The 26,693-nt window shown below is 42.9% G+C and overlaps 2 protein-coding genes across 5 annotated transcripts in view; both read right to left on the minus strand.

The window, feature by feature from the left end:
- slc37a2 (solute carrier family 37 member 2) overlaps positions 1-6,503 on the minus strand; it is a 33,546-nt gene extending 27,043 nt beyond the window's left edge. Inside the window, exons 1-2 of one of the 2 annotated variants that reach the window (XM_060912994.1) lie at positions 6,227-6,503; positions 5,975-6,096 (exon numbers count right to left, since the gene is read on the minus strand). In XM_060912994.1, coding sequence (XP_060768977.1) covers positions 5,975-6,033 — 59 coding nt within the window. In that variant the 5' untranslated portion in view covers positions 6,034-6,096; positions 6,227-6,503. Of the gene's footprint in view, positions 1-5,974 lie in introns of both variants that reach the window. The other variant, XM_060912993.1, reaches the window with a different exon arrangement.
- A 9,314-nt stretch (positions 6,504-15,817) lies between these two features.
- ccdc15 (coiled-coil domain containing 15) overlaps positions 15,818-26,693 on the minus strand; it is a 30,541-nt gene continuing 19,665 nt past the window's right edge. For 2 of the 3 annotated variants that reach the window (XM_060913354.1, XM_060913353.1), the window contains 4 exons: positions 24,032-24,135; positions 19,378-19,569; positions 17,146-17,294; positions 15,818-16,092 (listed from right to left, as the gene is read on the minus strand). In XM_060913354.1, coding sequence (XP_060769337.1) covers positions 15,980-16,092; positions 17,146-17,294; positions 19,378-19,569; positions 24,032-24,135 — 558 coding nt within the window. In that variant the 3' untranslated portion in view covers positions 15,818-15,979. The remainder of the gene's footprint in view (positions 16,093-17,145; positions 17,295-19,377; positions 19,570-24,031; positions 24,136-26,693) is intronic. The other variant, XM_060913355.1, reaches the window with a different exon arrangement.

The following is a 26,693-nucleotide window of genomic DNA, read 5'->3' on the forward strand; positions in this document are numbered from 1 at the left end:
GTCCTTGCAAAAGGCTTCCAGTTCTACAAGTTTCTTGGGCTGTCTTGCATGCACTGCCCTTTTGAGATCTATCCACAGATTTTCAATGATGTTTAGGTCGGGGACTGTGAGGGCCCGGGCAAAACCTTCAGCTTGTGCCTCTTGAGGTATTCCATTGTAGATTTTGAGGTGTGTTTCGGATCATCGTCTTATTGTAGGACCCATCCTCTCTTTAACTTCAACTTTTTTACAGATGGTGTGATGTTTGCTTCCAGAATTTGCTGGTATTTATTCGAATCCATGCTTCCCTCGACCAGTGAAATGTGCCCTGTGCCACTGGCTGCAACACAACCCCAAAGCATGATCGATCCACACCCATGCTTCAGAGTTGGAGAGGTGTTCTTTTCCTGGAATTTGGCCCCCTTTTCTCTCCAAACATACCTTTGCACATTGTGGCCAAAAACTTCTATTTTGATTTCATCAGTCCACAGGACTTGTTTCCAAAATGCATCAGGCTTATTTAGATGTTCATTTGCAAACTTCAGACGCTGAATTTTGTGGCTAGGACGCAGGAAAGGTTTTCTTCTAATGACTTTCCTATGAAGGTCATATTTGTTCAGGTGTCGCTGCATAGTAGAACAGTGCACCACCACTCCAGGGTCTGCTAAATCTTTCTGAAGGTTTTTCGCAGTCAAACAGGGTTTTTTATTTGCCTTTCTAGCACTCCAACGAGCAGTTCTTTCAGAAAGTTTTCTTCATCTTCCAGACCTCACCTTGATCTCCACTGTTTCTGTTAACTGCCATTTCTTAATAACATTACGATCTGAGGAAACAGCTACCTGAAAACACTTTGCTACGTTCTTGTAGCCTTCTCCTGCTTTGTGAGTATCAGTTATTTTATTATTCAGAATGCGAGGGAGTTGCTTAGAGGAGCCCATGGCTGTTGATTTTAGGGACAAGTTTGAGGAGTCAGAGAATTTATACAGCTTTGAAATCTGCATCATCTGACCTTTCCTAACGAAGAATTTGAACAAGTCACAGCTCAATAAGCTAATTAAGGTCTGGAACCTTGGTAAAAGTTACCCGAGAACTCAAATGTACTGTATTGGGGTGTCCAAACTTTCACATGGTGTTCCTTTTCTTTTTTCACTCTCCAATTGTACAAAACAAAAATAATACACAAATCTTGCAGAAAACGCTGAAAAGAAATGTGCCGTCTTTACCTTTATGCCTTCTGGTGATCAGTTCATCTTCTGCTCACTTAACTATTCACAGTAACAGACATTTTAAGTAAGGGTGCCCAAACTTTTGCATGACACTGTATGAATTACTATATAATAAACATGAGAAAGTGTCTCGTAATTATGATTTAGTATCTCATAATTTTGACTTAAGCTCTCCTAGTAATGATTTACTATCTCAATGATGAGATTAAGTCAATTGTGAGAAAATGCTCTCATTAGATTATATTAGATTAGATTAGATAGAACTTTATTGATCCCTTTGGGAGGGTTCCCTCAGGGAAATTAAAATTCCAGCAGCATCATTACAGGATAAACAGAGAATAGAAAATAGAGAAAACTTCTAGATAAATTAAATTAAGTATTTACATATACAAATATAAAAAAGAATAAGATATGGGAAAAGAAAGGGAAAAAAAGTCCAGCAGGAGAGGTATTGCACATTATATTGCACATTTATATTGCACATTGTTCAGTACTGCTTTTTGTCCGGCTAGGCTAGGCTACTGCTCCTTCCCATCCTCTGTCCTCCTGTTACCCTTCCTTCCCCCCAGAGAGGAGCATTCTGTCACTGAACAGGCTCCTCTGGTTGCTGATGACGGTGTGCAGAGGGTGACTGGCATCGTCCATGATGTTCAGTAGTTTGTCCATTATTATGAAATACTGTAGTAAGTCATAATTATGAAATACTATGCTACTTCATTTTTTTCCCCCCAAAGTAGCAGAAACCAAGTATTTTCTGAAACATAGCAACTTAGGATAATAGGGTTTGAAGCTCAATGACATCATGTTACAGGTCCCTGAAAAGCTTGTTTCCTGATATCTAATTTCATTTTCTATATCGCCAATGGAGCACTTGCATGTGACGTCACAGCCGATCCAGATTGTGACAGACGCCATCGTGTCGGTCAAACGCCATATTCTGCCTTCTACTTCTGGTTCTACTTCTGCTTTTACTTCTACCTTTTCTTCTGGAAAACCCTACTATATACAATTCTACTACAACGGCTGCGGCTACAAGCTCTCCCTACCTGTGCACGTTTTTTATGTTTTTTGTGTGTATTTTTGCGTGTTGTTCGTCTGTACCGGACTTCAATATCCACTACAACCGTATGGACTTACTGGACATTGGTTTCCAGCAGAAAATGATGGTTTGTAGCGATTTCCATCGCATGCACAACATTCCGGACGAGAAAAAAAAAAATTCCGGACGAGATAGCGAGACCAGCGGGGTCTCCGTGGATTGTTATCAGAAGCAAAGCGAAGGAGGCGGTGCCAGGAGCAAAAGCAAAAGCGAGGCTGCAGAGCCGGCCTGTTGACTAAGCTCAGAAAACAGCCACTCAAATCTCCACTGCCAAGCCTCTACCTCTCCAACGCCAGGTAAACAAGACGGACGATTTGGAATTACCTTATTCTATTCTATAATCGGCTGGTCAGTGCTATACTCAATACTTAAGTGACTTACCCATCCAATGAGGATTCTTGTTTACAAGATGCCACATCTGAGTTGCTGACAAATCCTGAATTTCTGTAAAGATAACTGTCCAGAGATTTATAAGCACGCAGTGCTTCACCACTGAACAGCGAGGGAAAGTGAATGAGGTAATTATACACGTCTGGGTATTCTGGCAGTTCAAAAGGCAGTTCAAAATCCGGTCATGAAAACTCCGTCCGGTAAGCCATAAGGGTCACAAATCTGTAGATCGTTTATTTTAGACATATATCTAGTTATCTGTTCATTAGAAAAATGAGCCGTGTAGTCCGTCAGTTGAAACTGATCCATTCTGTACACGAGTGCAGCAGTATTCAGCGGTGTTTTTGACCGACAAGATGGCGGTTGTGTACTTTCCGGTCACGTGACTGCAAGATCTCTATATCCATTGAGAGTCAGGGGGAAGCTGGAGCCAATCCCAGCTGACATCTGGCAAGAGGTGGGGGACATCCTGGACGGGTCGCCAATCCATCGCTTGGCTGACACAGAGAGATAGACAGCCATTCACACTCACATTCACACCTATGGGCAATGTAGAGTAGCCAATAGCCCCCAAGCATAACTACGTCATCACTTGTTTACCACAATGCACTGTGGGGGATAGCCGGGGTTGGTAGTTGAGTGATATGACGGATGTCAGATTAATTTTATGTGAGAGCGATGTGAGAGGAGTGATTTTGCCGTGCTCTGTCGTGGAAGACAACAAAATTGGTGATTTAAAGAGGTGGATAACCTGTCGAGGGTTTATAGCAGGAAAATCAGAATCCAAATCAAGCTTGGTGAGAAGGTAAGAGTCTAGTCTGAGTCTACCACACTGTACAGTAGCATCAAATCTCAGAATCTCTTATTTCTGAGGATGTACCGTATATTGCACCAGCTAAACTTTATCGAGAGAACAAATCTATCTGAATATTGGGAATTGTATGCTGCCTCTCTGAAATTGGCTGCAATGTCTATAGCGTTCATAGCAAAGTTACATTCACGTTAGACCTACTGCCAGGTCCTGCGGCCAGGTATAGCAAAACTTTATAGGCCTAATCGATGAAAATGTGCGAACAACATAAATAATTTGTATGCTAAATAATTTCATTCCTAATTTTGAAACATTTTGCTACATCTAGTCAAATCTTAAGAAATAAACTCTTTTGTAAGTCTAATCTGGATTTATTTGTTGGACACGGATTGAACTTAATTTCTGGTGTGTTTTACAGGGTGAAGGACTTCATAAACAGTGGATTAAGTCGATACGTATGTGACCCAGATGGTGACGCATCAATAAATGCTGCTAGTGAGGTACACTGAACATTATACATATACCTGAAAGAGGACCCTTCGTGGTTTGGGAGTTTTATTGGTCCGACAGGCTCGTTTGGCTGTCGAGTGCTTCAGCACATTGAGAGGCAAAGGCCGAAGAATGCTCCTTTGTTTTACAGGCTTTGGAATATCGCTAGTTTCAGACGATGAACAGTGTCGATTGTTATAATCATCTATAACCGAAGGCCATTCCGCAGATCATGGAAATATTGCTGGGTCACAGTTTAAGTACATCTTTTTCCCACTAGAGAAATGTAAGCTACAAACACTTGTCCATTTCGATTCAGTTTGAAGGGGTGCGTTGCGGATTAAACGTATCCATTTCTTTCTTCTCTTCTTCTCGACTGACAGGTGATAAACGCTCAAATTAGGTGTTCTCTAAACACAGTAAGGCACACAGCAATTCACTTTAGGCACGGTTAAAACCGGTTAGACAAAACAATGTAGTATTTAACAAAAGCGAAAGTAAACAATACGGCGGAGCTGATCCCAGGTATCGCCCATAATGAATTGCAGTAAACAAGCAATGACGTAGTTATGGGTTAGGGTCATTGAACTAATCTGCATGTCTTTAGACTGTGGGAGGAAACCGGAGAACCCAGAAGAAACCCACACAAGCAGGAAGAGAACATGCAAAACTCGACACAAAAAGGCTCCAGTCAGCAGCTGGGCTCAAACCCAGAACCTTCTTGCACCACCTTGCCAACAGGTTCCTGATATATACACAGTACTGTGCAAAAGTCTTAGGCACTCTATTTTTTTTCATACAAACTTTGTTATAGATTTCTATTTTATGACTTCTACATTATCGAGACAGTACAAAAAACATGTTAGCGTTCCAAACATTTGTTCATTTTCCAGCCAAAATTAAATGTTACAGTATGTTTGTATCTGAGCAGCATGTAACACAAGACAAGATAAGATAGCCTTTTATTATCCCACAAGGGGAAATTTACATTGTTACAGCAGCAAAATACATAAAGAGAAAAAGATAAGGCAGTGAAGGAGTAGTGCAAAAGTACCAAGTATACAAAAAAGGATATATATATATATATATATATATATATATAGATATATATATATATATATATATATATATATATATATATATATAAAGAAATAGCCTAAACTACAAATTTTGAGATAAAAAAGCCCACTTTTCAGATTAAAAAAAGAAAACATAATGAAGGCTACTGGGTTTTGGTGCAAAATGAAGAAGTGAGTGTGACAAAGTCCAAAGACATGCAGGTTAGGTTAACTGGTGACTCTAAATTGAGCGTAGGTGTGAATGTGAGTGTGAATGGTTGTCTGTGTCTATGTGTCGACCCTGTGATGACCTGGCGACTTATCCAGGGTGTACCCCGCCTTTCGCCCGTAGTCAGCTGGGATAGGCTCCAGCTTGCCTGCGACCCTGTAGAACAGGATAAAGCGGCTAGAGATAATGAGATGAGATGAGATTTTTGGTCTTTTGCACAGTACTGTACCGTACATCTCAATTTGTGCCCCCCCCCCCTCCCACACACACACACACACACACACACACACACACACACACACTCCCAGTCAAAAGTTTCCTAAGGAAATGGAAACACTATGAAAATGACTAGTTTTCCTAGAAACCCATTTTTTTTCTACAATCAGAATCATAAATCTGTTTCTACATTCATGTCCTGAACTGAGTGCTTAAACTTCTGTTCTGCCCCTGATGAGAAAGAGATGACAGGAAGTTGTTACTGATGGTTAGATTTGTCTCACTAGAGAGACACCAACTGCTGGAACCAAATCCCTTGTGAGCGTCAACAAACCTGGCCAGTACACATGGTTCTGATTCTGATCCATTCGAGTTAGTGACAGAACAGTCCCTGTCCACGGTGCCCCCCCCCCCCCCCCAGCCTGAGACACAATGGAGAAGAGAAGACAAAAGGAGATGAGCAGATGAAGGACTCACCAGCTGTCTCTGGAGAAAGCTCTGATGAATCTGATGCCAGGAGCCAGAGATGATTTCATTATTGAACTCTTTTGTTTTTGATTCGCTGATTAGAAACCGGTTATCGAGTGCTTTCCGGACATCTTCAGGTTAAAAACAAAACAAAACGCAGAAATAATAATAAAAAAAAAACCCAGTCTTTCTATAAATAAACACGGAATATAATATAAATATATTTGAAAAATTCTATAAAACAGACTGGGAGAAACCCACCCCGGTGATCAGTAACCTGCAGCTAAGCCCGGGTGTGTAAATGGTGCAGCTCGCGCTCCTCGGACGGGTCACTCAACACCGGGACTCTCGGCGGAAGCTGCGCGCGCTGCCCGCCGGCACTCGGGAACAACCCGCCGCTATTAATACCCGCGCGCTCACTCCGCTTTCACGCGTCACGGGTGTGGAATCTGCCCCGAGTTCACGAAAATAAAATCCATATATAAATGTGTGGAAAAAGAAAGAAAGAAAGAAAGAAAGAAAAGCCTCCCTCCTCCCCCCGACCGGGTGACGCGCGCTCGTGTAAGTGGCTGCTACGTCACAGGCAGAACAGAGTTACTGGGAGACCAAATGGTCCAAATGGTCTCCCAGTGGCCAGATTCACTGGGAGACCAAATTTTAAACCAAGTTATGTTAGATTGATGCTGAAAGGTAAAACTGAAATGGGATTATGGGAGATGCTTGAATTGCTGGTCCAAATTCATCAGACTGTTTTCTTTGGATTGGAATGTTTAAGAAATATTGAAGTTGGGTTGTCAAGACTGTTCCAATTTCCAAATTATAGACTAAAGATACAGTTATTTGATACTATGTTTCACACTGAGCAATAAAATTGAAGATTTTCTTATTTTTCACTGTTTCTTCTCATTCATCTCATCTCATATCATCTGTAGCCGCTTTATCCTGTTCTACAGGGTCGCAGGCAAGCTGGAGCCTATCCCAGCTGACTATGGGCGAAAGGCGGGGTACACCCTGGACAAGTCGCCAGGTCATCACAGGGCTGACACATAGACACAGACAACCATTCACACTCACATTCACACCTACGCTCAATTTAGAGTCACCAGTTAACCTAACCTGCATGTCTTTGGACTGTGGGGGAAACCGGAGCACCCGGAGGAAACCCACGCGGACACGGGGAGAACATGCGAACTCCGCACAGAAAGGCCCTCGCCGGCCACGGGGCTCGAACCCGGACCTTCTTGCTGTGAGGCGACAGCGCTAACCACTACACCACCGTGCTGCCCCGACTGTTTCTTAAAATACATAATATTATGAAAGTTGATAAAACAATAACTTAAACTCATAGTGTAATTTTAGTATTTTACCATACTTATGATGAAGTTGTGGTAAATTGGCACTGCATTAACTATGTTGATATTATGCTGGCTGAAACAAGGATTCGTAATGCGGCAATTTGCATCACAGAATATGCCGCAGCGGTGCAGCCGCATGGACTCTGGGGCCTGTGATTGTATTGCCCAAACCAGTTGGTCTCCTAGTGGAAAATCCTTAAAAAATGCTCTGGTCACAGGTCACATTAAACCTTTTTTTGGACACAACTCCTAATTCATAGCATGTTCTGTATTTTCAACACATCAAAACTATGAAATAACATCTGGAACATGTATAGAAGTATGTGGGAAACAAAAAGTGTGTGTTTGTGCATATGCTATACACACACACACACACACACACACACACACACACATATATCATCTCATCTCATTATCTCTAGCCGCTTTATCCTGTTCTGCAGGATTGTAGGCAAGCTGGAGCCTATCCCAGCTTACTACGGGTGGCACGGTGGTGTAGTGGTTAGCGCTGTTGCCTCACAGTAAGAAGGTCTGGGTTCGAGCCCCGTGGCCGGCGAGGGCCTTTCTGCGTGGAGTTTGCATGTTCTCCTCGTGTCCGCTGGGTTTCCTCCGAGTGCTCCGGTTTCCCCCAAAGACAGTCCAAAGACATGCGGTTAGGTTAACGTGGGGCGGCATGGTGGTGTAGTGGTTAGCACGGTTGCCTCACAGCAAGAAAGTTCTGGGTTCCGGCGAGGGCCTTTCTGTGTGGAGTTTGCATGTTCTCCCCATGTCTGTGTGGGTTTCCTCCGGGTGCTCTGGTTTCCCCCACAGTCCAAAGACATGCGGTTAGGTTAATGTGGGGTGGCCTTGGGCTGAAGTGCCCTTGAGCAAGGTACCTGACCCCTGACTGCTCCCCGGGCGCTCTAGTGTGGCTGCCCACTGCTCTGGGTGTGTGTGCGTGTGTTCACTGCTTCAGATGGGTTAAATGCAGAGTATGAATTTCACTGTGCTTGAAGTGTGCATGTGACAAATAAAAGGTTTCTTCTTCTTCTACGGGCGAAAGGCGGGGTACACCCTGGACAAGTCGCCAGGTCATCACAGGGCTGACACATAGACACAGACAACCATTCACACTCACATTCACACTCATGATCAATTTAGTCACCAGTTAACCTAACCTGCATGTCTTTGGACTGTGGGGGAAACCGGAGCACCCGGAGGAAACCCACGCGGACACGGGGAGAACATGCAAACTCCACACAGAAAGGCCCTTGCCGGCCCTGGGGCTCGAACCCGGACCTTCTTGCTGTGAGGTGACAGCACTAATGCCCCACACACCCACACAGAGCAATGGACATTTCAAAAGACTCTTCACACCCTGGTCATTGTCTCTTCCAGCTTTTGCCATCAGGCAAGAGATACAGAGCAATGAAAACCAGGACAAACCGCCTACAAAACAGTTTTTATCCCAAAGCAATCATGGCTTTAAACCAGGGCTTCGAACCAGAATTTTTTTCCTATTGGTTCGTTCTGAACAGAAACGGAATTTTAACATTTCCGGTTTTGGGTTCCACCATTAAATAGACGTTCCCGAACCGGTTAGAACAAAAAAATTTTGTTCCCGGAACGGTTAATTACGTTCCCTGTCAGCTGTTTAACAAATGGCTATAAAATTATGTCTCTGTCTCATCCAGCTTAAGCCAAATGTAGGCTAATTCTATTACAACCTTCATTAAATAAGACAAGAAATAATTCAAAACAATTATTTCAAATGTTGGCGATTTGGATTCTCAGTATGTCTTCCCATCTACGCAAACAGAAAAAGTGCCAAAAATGAAAGACAATTCGTTTAGTGTGTTACCAAAGGCTAGTCAGGCCCTATGCATTGACAGGCTAACAGAGGTTAACGTCATTTAATGTTCGCAAGCCTCTCATTAACGTGGACAAATATATTGATATCGTGTTTGAAATTGACGTTTTTGAATAACAATAGACTGCAATATTTACCTCTTATTTAAGATGTGGAGGTGTGATAGTAGTCCACCCTCCCGCTCTCTCCATTCAGTCAGCGAACGTCACACAGGAAGTGAACCCCAGCGGGTCATAGAAACTTGCGCAGGAGAAGAATGACTTTATTTGTAGGCTACGGAAACTTTGAGGAACGAAATAAAAACCGGTATTAACCGGTTACCATTATTTTTAATAAGCGTTTCTGTTCCGGAACATAAAAAATAATAAAGTTTCTGGTTTCGTTTCTGTTCCATGTGAAATAGAAAAAGTTCCCGGTTTTCGTTTTCGTTCCTTGAACCGGTTCAAAGCCCTGCTTTAAACTCAAATGTGCAATAGAACTATTCTTGGCCAATGTGCAATTTGTGCAATATATACAACCCCAATTCCAAAAAAGTTGGGACACTGTGTAAAACATAAATAAAAACAGAATGTGTAGGTTTACAAATCATGGAAACCCTATATTTAATTATATTACAAAGGCAACATATCAAATGTTGAAATTGAAAAATTTTATTGTTTTTTGAAAAATATATGCTCATTTTGAATTTGATATCAGCAACACATTTCAAAAAAGTTGGGACGGGGCAACAAAAGATTGAAAATGTTGTGTAATGCTATAAAAAAACAATTCGGTTAATTGGCAACAGGTCAGTAACATGACTGGTATTAAATAAATAAATAAAGCATTCCAGCCCCAGTCTCTCAAAAACAAAGATGGGGCGGGGTTCACCGCTCTGTGAAAAACTGTGGGCAAACAGTGCAACAATTTAAGAATAACATTCCTCAATAGACAGTAAAGGGAATTCCGAATTCCCTTTACTGTATCTGCGCATCTCAGAATGACACAGGACAATGGGCGAACTAGATTTTTTTTTTCCCCCAGCCACGGTACGCCGGAAATCCGGCGTGGCGCCGGAACGCTATCACCCCTGACAATGACCCAAAACATAAAGCCAAAGCAACCCAGGAGTTTATTAAAGCAAAGAAGTGGAATATTCTTGAATGGCCAAGTCAGTCACCTGATCTCAACCCAATTGAGCAGCATTTCACTTGTTAAAGACTAAACTTCAGACAGAAAGGCCCACAAACAAACAGCAACTGAAAACCGCTGCAGTAAAGGCCTGGCAGAGCATTAAAAAGGAGGAAACACAGCGTCTGGTGATGTCCATGAATTCAAGACCTCAGGCAGTCATTGCCAAAAAAGGGTTTTCAACCAAGTATTAGAAATGAACATTTTATTTACAATTATTTAATTTGTCCAATTACTGTTGAGCCCCTGAAATGAAGGGATTGTGTTTAAAAAATGCTTTAGTTCCTCACATTTTTATGCAATCATTTTGTTCAACCCACTGAATTAAAGCTGAAAGTCTGAACTTCAACTGCATCTGAATTGTTTTGTTCAAAATACATTGTGGTAATGTACAGAACCAAAATTAGAAAAATGTCTCTGTCCAAATATTTATGGACCTAACTGTGTGTGTGTATATATATATATATATATATATATATATATATATATATATATATAGACAAACACACACGTGCGTGTGTGTGTGTGTGGGGGGGGGGGCACGGTGGTGTAGTGGTTAGCACAGTCACCTCACAGCAAGTTCAAACCCAGCGGCCGGCGAGGGCCTTTCTGTGCGGAGTTTGCATGTTCTCCTTGTGTCTGCGTGGGTTTCCTCCGGGTGCTCCGGTTTCCCCCACAGTCCAAAGACATGCAGTTAGGTTAACTTGGGGCGGCCTTGGGCTGAAGTGCCCTTGAGCAAGGTACCTAACCCCTGACTGCTCCCCGGGCACTGTAGTGTGGCTGCCCACTGCTCTGAGTGTGTGTGCGCGCATGTGTTCACTGGGTTCAGATGGGTTAAATGCAGAGGATGAATTTCACTGAGCTTGAAGTGTGCATGTGACAAATAAAGGTTTCTTCTTCTATATATATACACACACACACACACCCATCCATTATCTGTAACCGCTTATCCTGTGCAGGGTCGCAGGCAAGCTGGATCCTGACTACACCCTGGACAAGTCACCAGGTCATCGCAGGGCTGACACATAGACACAGACAACCATTCACACTCACATTCACACCTACGGTCAATTTAGAGTCACCAGTTAACCTAACCTGCATGTCCGGAGCACCCGGAGGAAACCCACGCAGACACAGGAAGAACATGCAAACTCCACACAGAAAGGCCCTCGTCGGCCGCTGGCCTCGAACCCAGAACCTTCTTGCTGTGAGGCGACAGTGCTAACCACTACACCACTGTGCCGCAGCGCGCGCGCGCACACACACATACACTGGATTTTGAGAAGCAGAGCATTTTTTTTCAAATTGGATAAATAAAACCTTGATACAAAATGTCCAACAAAATCATTTCCGCTTAGAATGTAAGCAATTGAATTGAATTGAATTGAATTGAATGCCTTTATTGTCATTGCACAGCTGTACAATGAAATTTCAGTGCAACTCCTCAAGTGGTACATCCAATATAAAATAAAAGTCTGATAAAATAAATGTAATATAAAATATAAAAAACAGCACGTTTAAAAATTTTAAAGGCTAATATAAAACTGTAATAAAATATAAATGTATTTATTTAGCGGTCCAGTTTCCATCAAATCGTGCACTCTGATTAGCGAGCGAACAGTCTGGAATCCTACGATCTGGACCCTGGTTACGGACCTTTGGCGACTCGGTCGTTCACAACAACAACAAACATAGTAGTAATTTTTTGTCAACATTTATAGGGAAGTGATCTAGATCAAGTTCTCTTTTCAGAAAATTCCGAGCTCATGTAACTTGTCAGATTTCTGATGAGCTTGTTGCAGGTTTGTTCTAAATATGAGCTCCCTTTTGGGTGCTCTCATTTTCTCTTAGAATTTGGTAAAGAAGATACAGACCTCCCAGCTGGTAAATTATATATAACAAACTGGCGAAATGACAGTAGCAATTTGTGAAAAATGCTATAATAATAATTCTTGAAAAATAAAAAGATACGTTCTTCCCATTAAATACTTTTATTCTGTATTTTGTTTTTTTTTTGTATTTTTGGGGGTTTTGTTTTCGAGTAGAGTTTTTATTTCGTCCTTGGTTGATTCAGCAACACGTTCCGCCATTTTGTTTTTCTCTACTCACAGTATATGAGCTTATCAGCCTACTCGTCGAGTAGCCAATCAGAGCATGCGATCGCTCCTATCCAGTGAAGGTGGATACAATAAATAACACATACATACACACACACACACACACATATATAGAGTGCAGGGTGGCACAAAGATATGACGTTTATCTTCGAGTGGTTAACATATTTCACGAGTGAGCACAGGGAACAAGTTGCACAAACTGCTGACTAAGGTGGTGTTTACGTTAGACCGTATCAGCGGATCATCAGATTAACGTTTTTAAAACGATTCGCGTGCACACAGCAACGCCAATACACGATTCGCGTGCACACAGCAACGCCAATACACGGATACGCTAATCACATGACGAATTAGATGGCACGCAAGTTGAAATGTGTCAGTGCGGCTCAGCGCTTCCTCCTCAGCGGCTGCGCTCCAAATCACTCCGCCCTGAACAGCGAGTGCCCTCTGGAGGGTGCGCACTCCGGCCCTGCGCAGCTCACAGAGCGCGCGAGTGAAGCGCACGAGCAGTGATTCGGGACTGAGCCGCTGTGTGTGTGATCCCAGTGCATATCGGGCATGCGCAAGTCACTCACCACTTGCAAGTGGAAGGATGGCAAGCCTAAAGACAATCATAACTACACAATGGGCAGTATTTGCATCTTACCATGAACAACATTAAGAATGACAAAGCAAAGCATTATATTCATACTTTTATACTCTAATGAAAAACAAAAAGGTGATACAAGGTGGAAACAATAGCAGGAAGTGAAGTCCGTGCCGTTTATCAGCAGTCGCGTCACATGACCAACGTGGCATGAACAACGCCAGCGAATCAGGAAGGTGGATGTCACAGTGACGTTGTCCAATGACGACGTCAGCTAGAGCTCAGCACTGCGTTTCCTCGTATCTCAATGTTTACACAGCACCGGATCAGATACGAACTGGGTTGAATACGTGGGCCCTGGCGGATTCAAGTTGTTCCACCTGTGGAGTCGTTTCCCGGCGTTTTAATGTGAACGGACAGTGCATCCGCGACGAAAACGAGACGGATACGGTCTAATGTAAACACCACCTAAAACAGAAAGGTGTCCGCATTAACTTTTTCAGCAGTTTGTGCTACAGTAGCTCTTCTGTGTGAGGAGGTGATCTGAGACACCATTTGTCAGTCACCTACAATGCAGTCCTTGGCACACTTCCTAGAAAACTGAATACACATCCACACCAAAACTCCGTTGACTTCAATGACTGACATGATGGCAGAGAGAGCCTACGATCTCTAAGCCCATGTTTACATTGGACCGTATCAGCAGATCATCAGATTAACGTTTTTAAAACGATTAGTGTGCACACAGCAACACCAATACACGATTTGCGTGCACACAACAATACCAATACACGGATACGTTCGGCTCCGCAGGCATCCTCCGCTCCAAATCACTCCGCCCTGAACAGCGAGTGCCCTCTGGAGGGTGCGCACTCCGGCCCTGCGCAGCTCACAGAGCGCACGAGTGAAGCACACTAGCAGTGATTCGGGACTGAGCCGCTGTGCGTGTGATCCCAGCGCATATCACTTACCACTTGCAAGTGGAAGGATGGCAAGCCTAAAGACAATCATAACTACACAATGGGCAGTATTTGCATCAGTATTTGCAGTATTTTCATACTTTTATACTCTTTAATGAAAGGTGATACAAGGCGGAAGTCCGCGCCGTTTTTCAGCAGTCGCGTCACGTGACCAACGCCAGCGAATCAGGAAGGTGGATGTCACAGTGACGTTGTCCAATGAGACGCCAGCTAGAGCTCAGCACAGCGTATCCGCGTATCTCAATGTTTACACAGCACCGGACCAGACACGATCTGGATTGAATACGTGGACGCTGGCGGATTCCCGTTTCCCGGCGTTTCCAGGCGGTTTAATGTAAACGGACAGTGCATCCGCGAAGAAAACGAGACAGATACGGTCTAATGTAAACGTAGCCTAAGCTGCTAACACCATTCACACCCGGCCCCCAGTAACCTACACCTACAGGATGACTCAACGACTCTCTTTAGGGTTGCTTTTGATCCACTAAGAGGATAAATACCTGGAAATCCCCACTAGTCAGGCAGAACTGAAGAAGCCTTTCGGATGAAGGGTGAAACATCTTCAAGAATTTCAAGCAAGTCAATTGGCCTTTTTTAGCACCTACGGTTTACTATGACCTGGATGACTCAGAACCTTCACAGACATGGGCTAACCTTCGTGCCTCATGCAAATCAATGAGCCTTCGACACCCATGACCCTGTCACCGGTTGCCCTTTGGATCCTTGGACCACTTTTGGTAGGTACTAACCACTGCGTACTGGGCACATCTTGCAGGGTGTTCCATTTTGGAGATGCTCAGACCCAATCATCTAGCCAAAACCAATTTGGCCCTTGTCAAAGTCAGATTCTTACACTTGCCCCTTTTTCCTGCTTCCAACATATCAACTTCGAGAACTGACTGTTCTCTTGCTGCTTAATATATCCTACCCCTTGGCAGGTGCCAAGTGTAATGAGCCATAATGTTAATAAACAAACAAACAGTCATAATGTTCTAGCTGATCAGTGTGTGTAAAATTTTTACTTTTAATTAGGTTTTTATTCCGATTTTAATTTGATTGATTCATTCATCACTTCATCATAGTATAGAAAAAAAAGTCCTAAAATGCAATAAACTAGCACAATAAAAATATATGCCTATTTTATTTGTATCAATTTCTATAACTTCCCTAAAAGACTTTGTAAACATTTTATCTTTTAACATTACTCTTGTTTCTTTACTCTGCAAAACCTGTTTACTCTTTTTATCGTTCATAAATGATTATTTGTGAAAGTTTATCAGATTCTATTCGATATTTGCAGTTCGGAGAAACTTGTGAAAGCGAAACCTTCATTACAGGGTTCTACACACAATCTTTAAGAGAAGATAAAACATGGAATTTACCTTTTTACAATTTCTATTATTACTAATGAGGACATAAGCTTGGACCATTCATGACCATACCTTCTGCCTAACCCATGTGTGCATGACTAATCGGTGTTCATGACTGGAAAAAAGTCTAGGGGAAAGATCAACTTCCTGATTCCCAGTCTGGACAGTGGATCTAATAGAGAATTTCCATGTGAACTTTAGCCTGACGTTGTATCACAGAGACAGTGGAGGGTCAGGAATGCACTTGTAGTCTTGAAGCATGCACTTGTCGCCTGCTCAGACAGGTGACCAAAGGTTACTCGGACATTCTGATAAGTGGGCGAAAACAGGGAATGACCCTAACGAGTGCAGTGATAAGGACAGTGTCTCTGTGTGGACGACAATCAATAATAAATGGAATCAGTAAAGCAGTATAGAAGCTAAGGTGACATGCATCACTTTTATTTGGTTCCTCATGAACTTTCAAACAAGACTAGAAAAAATTAACTGTAAAAAATTGATTTAAAAAAATCAACTTTCCAAATGACTTCAGTGTTGAGGTATTTGTAAACAGCAAACTGTCTGTTAAAAGAAATAAAAGAAAAAGTTTAGCTGTGGTGGGCTAGTGTGCGCACGATTTTCCGTGTGAAGCTCCTGCGTCCAGCGTCGCCTTCGTTCAGCTCACAACTCAACAGGACCGAGAGCAGAGCCTGGGCATAACCTGCAGGGAACATCACGCCAGTTATTTCATAAATATTCATTAGGGTCAAGGTTTTGTGGTGTATGGAGTTCAAGAACCTGTACGTGTTTACAGTAATTAGAGAAGTTGTAACCACTTCAACCTCACAGGACATTGTGAAATACTCGTGGTGCTACTTTATGTTTAGTTGATGTGCAACAGAAATCACAAACGGGCCAGCTGTCAAGGGTGTGCTTGTAGTGCGAACTGGAAACACGACAGTGACCTCAAATACCTGTACATTTTTCACTTATACACTACCGTTCAAAAGTTTGGGGTCATTTTGAAATGTCGTTATTTTTGAAAGAAAAGCACTGTTCTTTTCAATGAAGATCACTTTAAACTAATCAGAAATCCACTCTATACATTGCTAATGTGCTAAATGACTATTCTAGCTGCAAATGTCTGGTTTTTGGTGCAATATCTCCATAGGTGTATAGAGGCCCATTTCCAGCAACTCTCACTCCAGTGTTCTAATGGTACAATGTGTTTGCTCATTGCCTCAGAAGGCTAATGGATGATTAGAAAACCCTTGTACAATCATGTTAGCACAGCTGAAAACAGTTTAGCTCTTTAGAGAAGCTATAAAACTGACCTTCCTTTGAGCAGATTGAGTTTCTGGAGCATCACATTAATTTGCGGGGTCGATTAAATGCTCAAAATGGCCAGAAAAATGTCTTGACTATATTTTCTATTCATTTTACAACTTATGGTGGTCAGTAAAAGTGTGACTTTTCATGGAAAACACAAAATTGTCTGGGTGACCCCAAACTTTTGAACGGTAGTGTAGGTACATCAGTGAAAGCAGCTGGATTGGCTGCAGAAAGAGCTTAAACTGGTGTAAAATCCAATTCAATCCAATTTAAAAATGTCGCATTCTGGACTCTGACTGGTCAGAAAGTCTTTAATAAGTTTGTAAGAATTGACAGTAGTGCAGCTGCAACTTGCAGGTTTCAACAAATTCACAAGACTTTTCTCGAGTAACAACTTACAGTACAGGATGAGTGACCCATCATGCTCATGTCTGATGCTTACTTTTAGGATTGTTGTAGAAGACACAGTTGTTGGCACAAGTGTCAGGGTGCGAATCCCAAAAACTCTCGCCACAGCAGCAGAGTGGAGGAAGCTCAACTTTCTCCTGCTCCAGTTTCTCCTTTATCTGAGCTCGCAAGGCTTCGACGTACCTATAGAAAAAAAAAAAAAAGATGGTCTCAGATAGGGGCGTAACACAATGGATCGGTTTCGTGCTCTGAATATTTGTATGCAAATTTAAACCTGAAATGGGTGTGGCCTAAACCAGAAAGTTATTTTGAACTTAAATACAACCCCGATTCCAAAAAAGTTGGGACAAAGTACAAATTGTAAATAAAAACGGAATGCAATAATTTGCAAATCTCAAAAACTGATATTGTATTCACAATAGAACATAGACAACATATCAAATGTCGAAAGTGAGACATTTTGAAATTTCATGCCAAATATTGGCTCATTTGAAATTTCATGACAGCAACACATCCCAAAAAAGTTGGGACAGGGGCAATAAGAGGCTGGAAAAGTTAAAGGTACAAAAAAGGAACAGCTGGAGGACCAAACTGCAACTCATTAGGTCAATTGGCAATAGGTCATTAACATGACTGGGTATAAAAAGAGCATCTTGGAGTGGCAGCGGCTCTCAGAAGTAAAGATGGGAAGAGGATCACCAATCCCCCTAATTCTGCGCCGACAAATAGTGGAGCAATATCAGAAAGGAGTTCGACAGTGTAAAATTGCAAAGAGTTTGAACATATCATCTACAGTGCATAATATCATCAAAAGATTCAGAGAATCTGGAAGAATCTCTGTGTGTAAGGGTCAAGGCCGGAAAACCATACTGAGTGCCCGTGATCTTCGGGCCCTTAGACGGCACTGCATCACATACAGGCATGCTTCTGTATTGGAAATCACAAAATGGGCTCAGGAATATTTCCAGAGAACATTATCTGTGAACACAATTCACCGTGCCATCCGCCGTTGCCAGCTAAAACTCTATAGTTCAAAGAAGCAGCCGTATCTAAACACGATCCAGAAGCGCAGACGTCTTCTCTGGGCCAAGGCTCATTTAAAATGGACTGTGGCAAAGTGGAAAACTGTTCTGTGGTCAGACGAATCAAAATTTGAAGTTCTTTATGGAAATCAGGGATGCCGTGTCATTCGGACGAAATAGGAGAAGGACGACCCGAGTTGTTATCAGCGCTCAGTTCAGAAGCCTGCATCTCTGATGGTATAGGGTTGCATTAGTGCGTGTGGCATGGGCAGCTTACACATCTGGAAAGACACCATCAATGCTGAAAGGTATATCCAGCTTCTAGAGCAACATATGCTCCCATCCAGACGACGTCTCTTTCAGGGAAGACCTTGCATTTTCCAACATGACAATGCCAAACCACATACTGCATCAATTACAGCATCATGGCTGCGTAGAAGAAGGGTCCGGGTACTGAACTGGCCAGACTGCAGTCCAGATCTTTCACCCATAGAAAACATTTGGCGCATCATAAAACGGAAGATACGACAAAAAAGACCTAAGACAGTTGAGCAACTAGAGTCCTACATTAGACAAGAATGGGTTAACATTCCTATCCCTAAACTTGAGCAACTTGTCTCCTCAGTCCCCAGACGTTTACAGACTGTTGTAAAGAGAAAAGGGGATGTCTCACAGTGGTAAACATGGCTTTGTCCCAACTTTTTTGAGATGTGTTGTTGTCATGAAATTTAAAATCACCTAATTTTTCTCTTTAAATGATACATTTTCTCAGTTTAAACATTTGATATGTCATCTATGTTCTATTCTGAATAAAATATGGAATTTTGAAACTTCCACATCATCGCATTCCGTTTTTATTTACAATTTGTACTTTGTCCCAACTTTTTTGGAATCGGGGTTGTATAAACATTACCACTAAATCCTCAGAAAATATATGTTTCTGGTAGATGTTTGTAAAACTTGTAGCTGAATTTAGGCCACTGAGACCCTGACCAGGCAGTTACTAAGGATGAATGAATGAATGATTAGTCCGTCTCCTATTTGCCCTCCTTCATTCAGAGAAATATATTGGATTAATAAGAATTGTTAATAAGACTCCTCACTGAATGCTTTGTAACTGTATACTACATCCTCTGGACAGTGCCCGGATCCAACTGTAGGTGTTTTCCCGCTCATCAGTTAATGAGTAACCTCTTTTTCAGTACAAGTTGAATCATAGATCTTGAGTTTCTTAGCAATTCAACCTTGTGTTCTCTTTGGATTTCTTCACTCGTGCTCTTCTCTTCTCCTCCTCCTGTTCCTCTTCTTCTAGCCTGAGCCGCTCCAGAATGAGGTGCTCCCTCTCGGCCAGCTCCCTCCTGTGCTCCTCCTGCTGCCGAGTACGCTCCATCCTCCTCTCTTCTTCCTCCCTCTGCTGCTCCTTTTCTGCCTTAATTCTAAAGATCAGGAAACATCTGCACCATAAGCACTCCTTCAAATAATGCTCTCTTGATCATTTATATTACGAGAAGTAAAGCAGGATGGATTTGATGTGGGAAATACTAATTAATGCTGCTGATCTATAACCAAGCACAATTTTTCACTAGGTCTTTACATGTAGTCTGATGGGAAGTAATGCTGAAGGTAATTTTTTGTTAAAGTTAAAAAAAAAAAAATAACATGAAAGAGATATCCAAGATTTTTTTTTTAACCTCCTGAAAAATCAGGGTGCATTTTTATGGAATCAATTTTGTGCCAAAATGTTTATACAATACTTTTGAAATACCAAACAAAAACGACAAATCAAAATACAAAAAAGTCAATTTTTTTAGACTGGCAAACAAATTATTCGTGTAATCGTGCAAAATATCAGTCTATTACTCTTCAGAAACCTTTTATTTTTGTTCCGTGTCTTTTTCAGTTTTGTTTGACGTAATTTATTTTGGTTGCGATTCCAGCTTTCTCGTTTGCGCTCCCTGACTTTTTGCTTGCAGTTTTGGCACAAACTTCACGTGTGGGTGGGCTGTCCAGGAATGCATTCCCATTGGGTAACTTGTGTTTGACTGACAGCCACACTCAGCGATTCCCCCGGAGGCTGTTGCGGCCATTTCCTACTCGGATTTTGGCGGACTGTTTGACGAGTGACTGATCCATTGACGGTAAACAAGGATCGAGTGGACTTCAGTGGCGACTATGATATTGAACTAATTCAACAAAGTGTAAGTGCGGGACAAACGTGTTGTATGTGTTGCAGTAGTGCACATTATGCAGGCGTGTTTCACGTTAGCAAGACAGCTATTATATTGGGTAGTGGAGCTCAGTCTAACATTTGACTTGCCACGAAACGCCTGCGTAATGTGCACTACTGCAACACATACAACACATTTGTCCCGCACTTACACTTTGTTGAATTAGTTCAATATCATAGTTGCCACTGAAGTCCACTCGATCCTTGTTTACCGTCAATGGATCGGTCACTCGTCAGACAGTCCGCCAAAATCCGAGTAGGAAATGGCCGCAACAGCCTCCGGGGGAATCGCTGAGCGTAGCTGTCAGTCAAACACAAGTTAGCCAATGGGAATGCATTCCTGGACAGCCCACCCACACGTGAAGTTTGTGCCAAAACTGCAAGCAAAAAGTCAGGGAGCGCAAACGAGAAAGCTGGAATCGCAACCAAAATAAATTACGTCAAACAAAACTGAGAAAGACGCGGAACAAAAATAAAAGGTTTCTGAAGAGTAATAGACTGATATTTTGCACGATTACACGGATAATTTGTTTGCCAGTCTAAAAAAATTGACTTTTTTTTGTATTTTGATTTGTCGTTTGGGCGGCACGGTGGTGTAGTGGTTAGCGCTGTCGCCTCACAGCAAGAAGGTCCAGGTTCGAGCCCCATGGCCGGCGAGGGCCTTTCTGTGCGGAGTTTGCATGTTCTCCCCGTGTCCGCGTGGGTTTCCTCCGGGTGCTCCGGTTTCCCCCACAGTCCAAAGACATGCAGGTTAGGTTAACTGGTGACTCTAAATTGAGCGTAGGTGTGAATGTGAGTGTGAATGGTTGTCTGTGTCTATGTGTCAGCCCTGTGATGACCTGGCGACTTGTCCAGGGTGTACCCCGCCTTTCGCCCGTAGTCAGCTGGGATAGACTCCAGCTTGCCTGCGACCCTGTAGAACAGGATAAAGCGGCTAGAGATGATGAGATGAGATTTGTCGTTTTTGTTTGATATTTCAAAAGTATTGTATGAACATTTTTGCCGCTTTTCCACTACCAACGCGGCTGAGTCGGGCTGAGCCGTGCCGTGCTGAGTTGGGCTGAGTCGAGCTGAGCGGAGCTGTTGAAGTTGCATTTCAACTACAACCGCGCTGAACCGTGCTGGCTGGAAGTGGGTGGACACATTGGGTGGAGTTAGCGAAAGTGGGTGGACGTCACGTGATGTCGTTAAGCAGCGCAAACAGTGACATCAGTGATCTTTAAGCGGTAGTCTCACGACCCGGATAGTAAACAATAAACATGGAGTCGTTAGTGTGGCTGGTCTTGGTGCTGTGGCTTGTTGTCACCGACAACGCCAACAGATACTGGCAAGAGCGTATAGATGAGGCGAGGCGCATAAGGCTTCAGAAATTCTCGTAATTCTTCTTCTTCCGGGTTTACGGTGTTTACAGATCCCAGCGTGCTCGCGGGGCGTGTGTGGGCATGTGAGGACACTCCTCCTCACCAATCAGTGCACAGGGGAGTGTCTGCTCACGCCCCCAGCCTCACTCGGCTCGGTTTGGCTCGCTTCAGCCCCACTTCAAAACCGTGCGAGTTTTAGGGGCTAAGCAGGGCTGAAGCGAGCCGAGTCGTGCTGTTCTTTGGTAGTCGAAACGCGAGCCGTGTCGGGCTGAAGCGAGCTGAAAAAGGGTAGTGGAAAAGGGCCATTAGGCACAAAATTGATTCCATACATTTTTGGGAGCAATCACCAATCAAATCAACAATAGCGGTTTTAAATCTAACTACACTCAACGGCCACTTTAATAGGAACTTGTTCTCAATTCTAAGAGTCCTGTTCTTGGCTGTTGCATGCTGAGATGCTTTTCTGTTCATCACGGTTGTAAAGAGTGATTATACGAGTTGCTATATCCTTCCTGGCAGCTCAAACCAATCTGGCTATTTTCTTCTGACCTCTCTTATCAACAAGGCATTTGTTTCCACCTACAGAACTGTCACTCACTCACTCGATGCTTTTTGTTTTTCGCACCACTCTCAAGACTGTTGTGTGTGAAAACCCCAAGAGATCAGCAGTTTCTGAAATACTCAAACCAGTCCATCTGGCTTAAACTAACAGCCATGCCACAGTGAAAAAAAGTCACACTTTGAGATCACAATAAATTTTTTCCATTCTGATGCTTGAAGCGAACATTAATTAACTGAAGCTCTTGATTTGGATCTGCATGATTTGATGTATTGTGCTGCTGTCAAGGGATTGGCTGATTAAAGAACTGCGTAAAACAGCAGGTGGATGGGTATTCCTAATAAAGTGGCCGGTGAGCGTATAATATTGGTTACTTTTTCCCCTCTTCCGTTCGCACAAATTATTACTGCTATGGAAAGAGTTTGTTCCAAACAAAGCATATCGGAAACATATGACTAATATCTTCCTGTCACACAGAGTAATATACCACCCAAAGTAAACCAATGGAAGGTAATAAAAACAGAAGAGGGATAAATGATTAATTGTATGATGAATGCTCATCCTTACTAATGTGACAAGTCAACAGACGTGCGCGCGCACACACACACACACACTATAGAGATCTTGCAGTCACGTGACCGGAAAGTACACAACCCCCATCTTGTCGGTCAAAAACACCGCTGAATACTGCTGCACTCATGTACAGAATGGATCAATTTCAACCGACGGACTACACGGCTCATTTTTCTAATGAACAGATAACTAGATATATGTCTAAAATAAACGATCTACAGATTTGTGACCCTTATGGCTTTCCGGACGGAGTTTTCACGACCGGATTTTGAACTCCCAGCGGAATACCCGGACGTGTATGATTACCTCATCAACTTTCCCTCGCTGTTCAGTGGTGAAGCACTGCGTGCTTATAAATCTCTGGACAGTTATCTTTACAGAAATTCAGGATTTGTCAGCGACTCAGATGTGGCATCTTGTAAACAAGAAAATAATCCTCATTGGATGGGTAAGTCACTTAAGTATTGAGTATAGCACTGACCAGCCGATTATAGAATAGAATAAGGTAATTCCAAATCGTCCGTCTTGTTTACATGGATCTGGCGTTGGAGAGGTAGAGGCTTGGCAGTGGAGGTTTGAGTAGCTGTTTTCTGAGCTTAGTCAACAGGCTGGCTCTGCCTGTAGCCTCGCTTTTGCTTCGGCTCCCGGCGCCGCCTCCTTCCCTTTGCTTCCAATAACAATCCACGGAGACCCCACTGGTCTCGCAATCTCGTCCGGAATGTTATAATTTTTTTTTTTTCTCGTCCGGAATGTTGTGCATGCGATGGAAATCGCTACAAACCGTCATTTTCTGCTGGAAACCAATGTCCAGTAAGTCCATATGGTTGTAGTGGATATTGAAGTCTGGTACAGACGAACAACATGCAAAAATACACACAAAAAACATAAAAAACGTGCACAGGTAGGGAGAGCTTGTAGCCGCAGCCGTTGTAGTAGAATTGTATATAGTAGGGTTTTCCAGAAGAAAAGGTAGAAGTAAAAGCAGAAGTAGAACCAGAAATAGAAGTAGAAGGCGGAATATGGCGTTTGACCGACACGATGGCGTCTGTCACAATCTGGATCGGCTGTGACGTCACATGCAAGTGCTCCATAGTTTCTGACTGTTAGTGTCACCATGACAACAGTATATAGCCCGTAACAACATTTTGTGAGAGTCTGTGATAGGGTTGAGAGCACACCTGGCAATTCTCCTCAGATGTTTCTTGTGTCTCTGGTGCTCTTTCACCTGTTCTCGCTCGAGGTCCATGAAAAGGCGGCGATACATCAGGAAGTGAGAGCGTCTCTGTACAAATAAACAGACAATAGCTTCAAGTGACAGTTTTGTTTTTAAAGCTCTCTGCTACCCAAGAGACAAACAACAGAAACATTAACAGGCCTTCTTCTGTTTGCAGAAATGCATGAAGAAAAGCAAGCCTGAAAGGGCAAAACTAGCCAAATCCACTGCATGGTGGTAAAAATAAATAATAATAGGATTATTACAAGTTCAGAACAGGATAGAAAACATTTACATAGCCTTAAATGGTGGATCAGTGTTAGCCTGGGAAATCCCGTGCTGCTTTGCACAATCGTTCCGATCTGAAAAGACAGCATGGAAACTATGGTCTAAAGCAGGGGTCACCAAACTACGGCCCGCGGGCCAGATCCGGCCCGCCACCCCCCTTTGACCGGCCCCCCAGCCCCTCTGCCCCCCATCACTTGAACCGGCCCTATGAAGCAATCCCCAAAAGTAGTCATGGCCTATTTTTTTAAATTGCTTTTTGGCAAATAATAACATGTCTGCATCTTGTATTTTGTTGATTTTATCAATTAAAATTGATATTTACTTATAAAATGAACTATTCACATTTTCCGAATTTTCGTCATATGCTCGCGATCAAGCAGTGACAGGCAGCGCATGCGCAGAGAACTGTCAGTGTTCAGGACAGCAAAATGGCTAGCAGTAAGCGAAAAGCTGACAGAGTGTGCAGAGTTTTTAAAGAACAGTGGACCACCGATTATTTTTTCGTTCAGTGTAAGGACCGTGCAAGTTTGTCTTGTATGTAAAGAAAGTGTGCCGGTTTTCAAAGAATATAATCTGCGTCGTCACTATGAAACCCGCCACAAAGAGTATGCTAGTTTGCGAGGGCAAACAAGAGAAGACAGGATTCGGAGGATGAAATGCGGACTGGCTGCACAACAGAATGTATTCCTTCGCCAAACCCAGATCAACCAGGCTGCTGTCCGAGCTGGCTATAAGGTAGCTCACCTGCTAGCTACCCATGGAAAGCCGTTTACTGATGGGGACTTTGTTAAAGTATGCATGCTTGCTGTGGCCGAGGAGGTGTGTCCTGACAAGAAGGATGCGCTTAATGCAGTGAGTCTCTCCGCACCTACTATGACCAGGCGAACCGAAGATTTGGGGGACAACGTGTATGACCAGCTGAATGAGAGAGCGTCAGAATTCGAGTTTTTTTGCTTTGGCCATGGATGAGAGCAATGACGTGCAGGACACAGCACAACTGCTGTGATCTATTGATCTATTGCTCATATTATAATTTCACTGTTTTTTAAAATGTATTTATTTTATAGGCCTATTTATTTGACCTTTATTAAGTGCTGCATAGAATTATTATTTATATTATTAATAATATCAACAGGCCTACCTACAATTTATAATTTTCCACTCACCTTCGCCAGTGCCAATCACCTCAAATAGGCAGATGTTTCTTACCTTGACAGCTTTGATATTATTTTTATTAGAAAATAAATAAATGGAATATCAGTGGTATTTCAAATTAAAACAAAGTGTGAAGACTTGATTACTACTTTTGCAAACCACTAGTAAAGATAAACAAATATGTGCCAGGAATCAAGTGTTGATATAGTAGTGGATATATAGTAGTATGGATATAGTAGTGGGGATGGCCGTGCCAGGCTAGTAATCTCTACTACACAATGAGGCCTGCTGGTGGTCATATTTGTCTGGGTCATACAATTCTATGTGATATAGCTGACCCGACACCGGCCCCCCATCACAGTCAGGAATGACAATGTGGCCCCCAGAGAAAAAAGTTTGGTGACCCCTGGTCTAAAGGCTCGCCTGAGTTAGGGAGCCAATCAGAGAGTGGGGAGGGGTGGAAAGACGGTGACGTGTACTACTCGACAAACGGAAGCTTGTAGTTTATTTGGGACTGTTTACGGATCACATTTAGCATGGCGGCGAGCGATACGAACCAAACTAACCAAACCAGCTTCTCTCATATTTGTCTTGCACAAACGGCAGTAATCGTTCGGTGCCATTGTTTTCCTATTTTTGTTTTGCCTTCTCTTTCCTTCTCTTCTTCGCCTCTTTGTCTTCTTCGTCGCTCTAACTACGTCACCGGGTACAACTGCCATGATTGGCCATGGGCTACGTATACGCCAATGATAGACATTCGCAACGTCCAATAAACGGCCGTTGACAATCATAAACCACACCTCCCCTACGAGAAATTCAACAGGCGGATTCCAGACTATATTTCACTTGTGATATGGTCTGGTGTTAACCAGACTAGATCAGTGTCGGAAGGATGTGAAGAAAGTGTCTTTTCTTGGGTCACTTAACAAACAAACAAAACAATTACCCTGTCCACACTAGGGATTTTGTACTGATACGAAACTAATTTCGTACCGCAACACCTGTCCACACTAGCAACTATACCGGTACTGTAGCGGTATAACTGTATCGGTACTGTAGCGCTTCGCTGTAGTGTGGACAGATGAAGCAGTTCTGCATCGATACAAATATAATGCGCATGCGAAAACGAAACGACCGTGGCGCTACATGGAGCAAAGAAAGGGGGGAGGAGGGAGGGAGGGAGA

The sequence above is a fragment of the Neoarius graeffei genome, chromosome 28 (genome assembly GCF_027579695.1).
Source record: "Neoarius graeffei isolate fNeoGra1 chromosome 28, fNeoGra1.pri, whole genome shotgun sequence".
In the NCBI taxonomy this organism is placed as follows: Eukaryota; Metazoa; Chordata; class Actinopteri; order Siluriformes; family Ariidae; genus Neoarius; species Neoarius graeffei.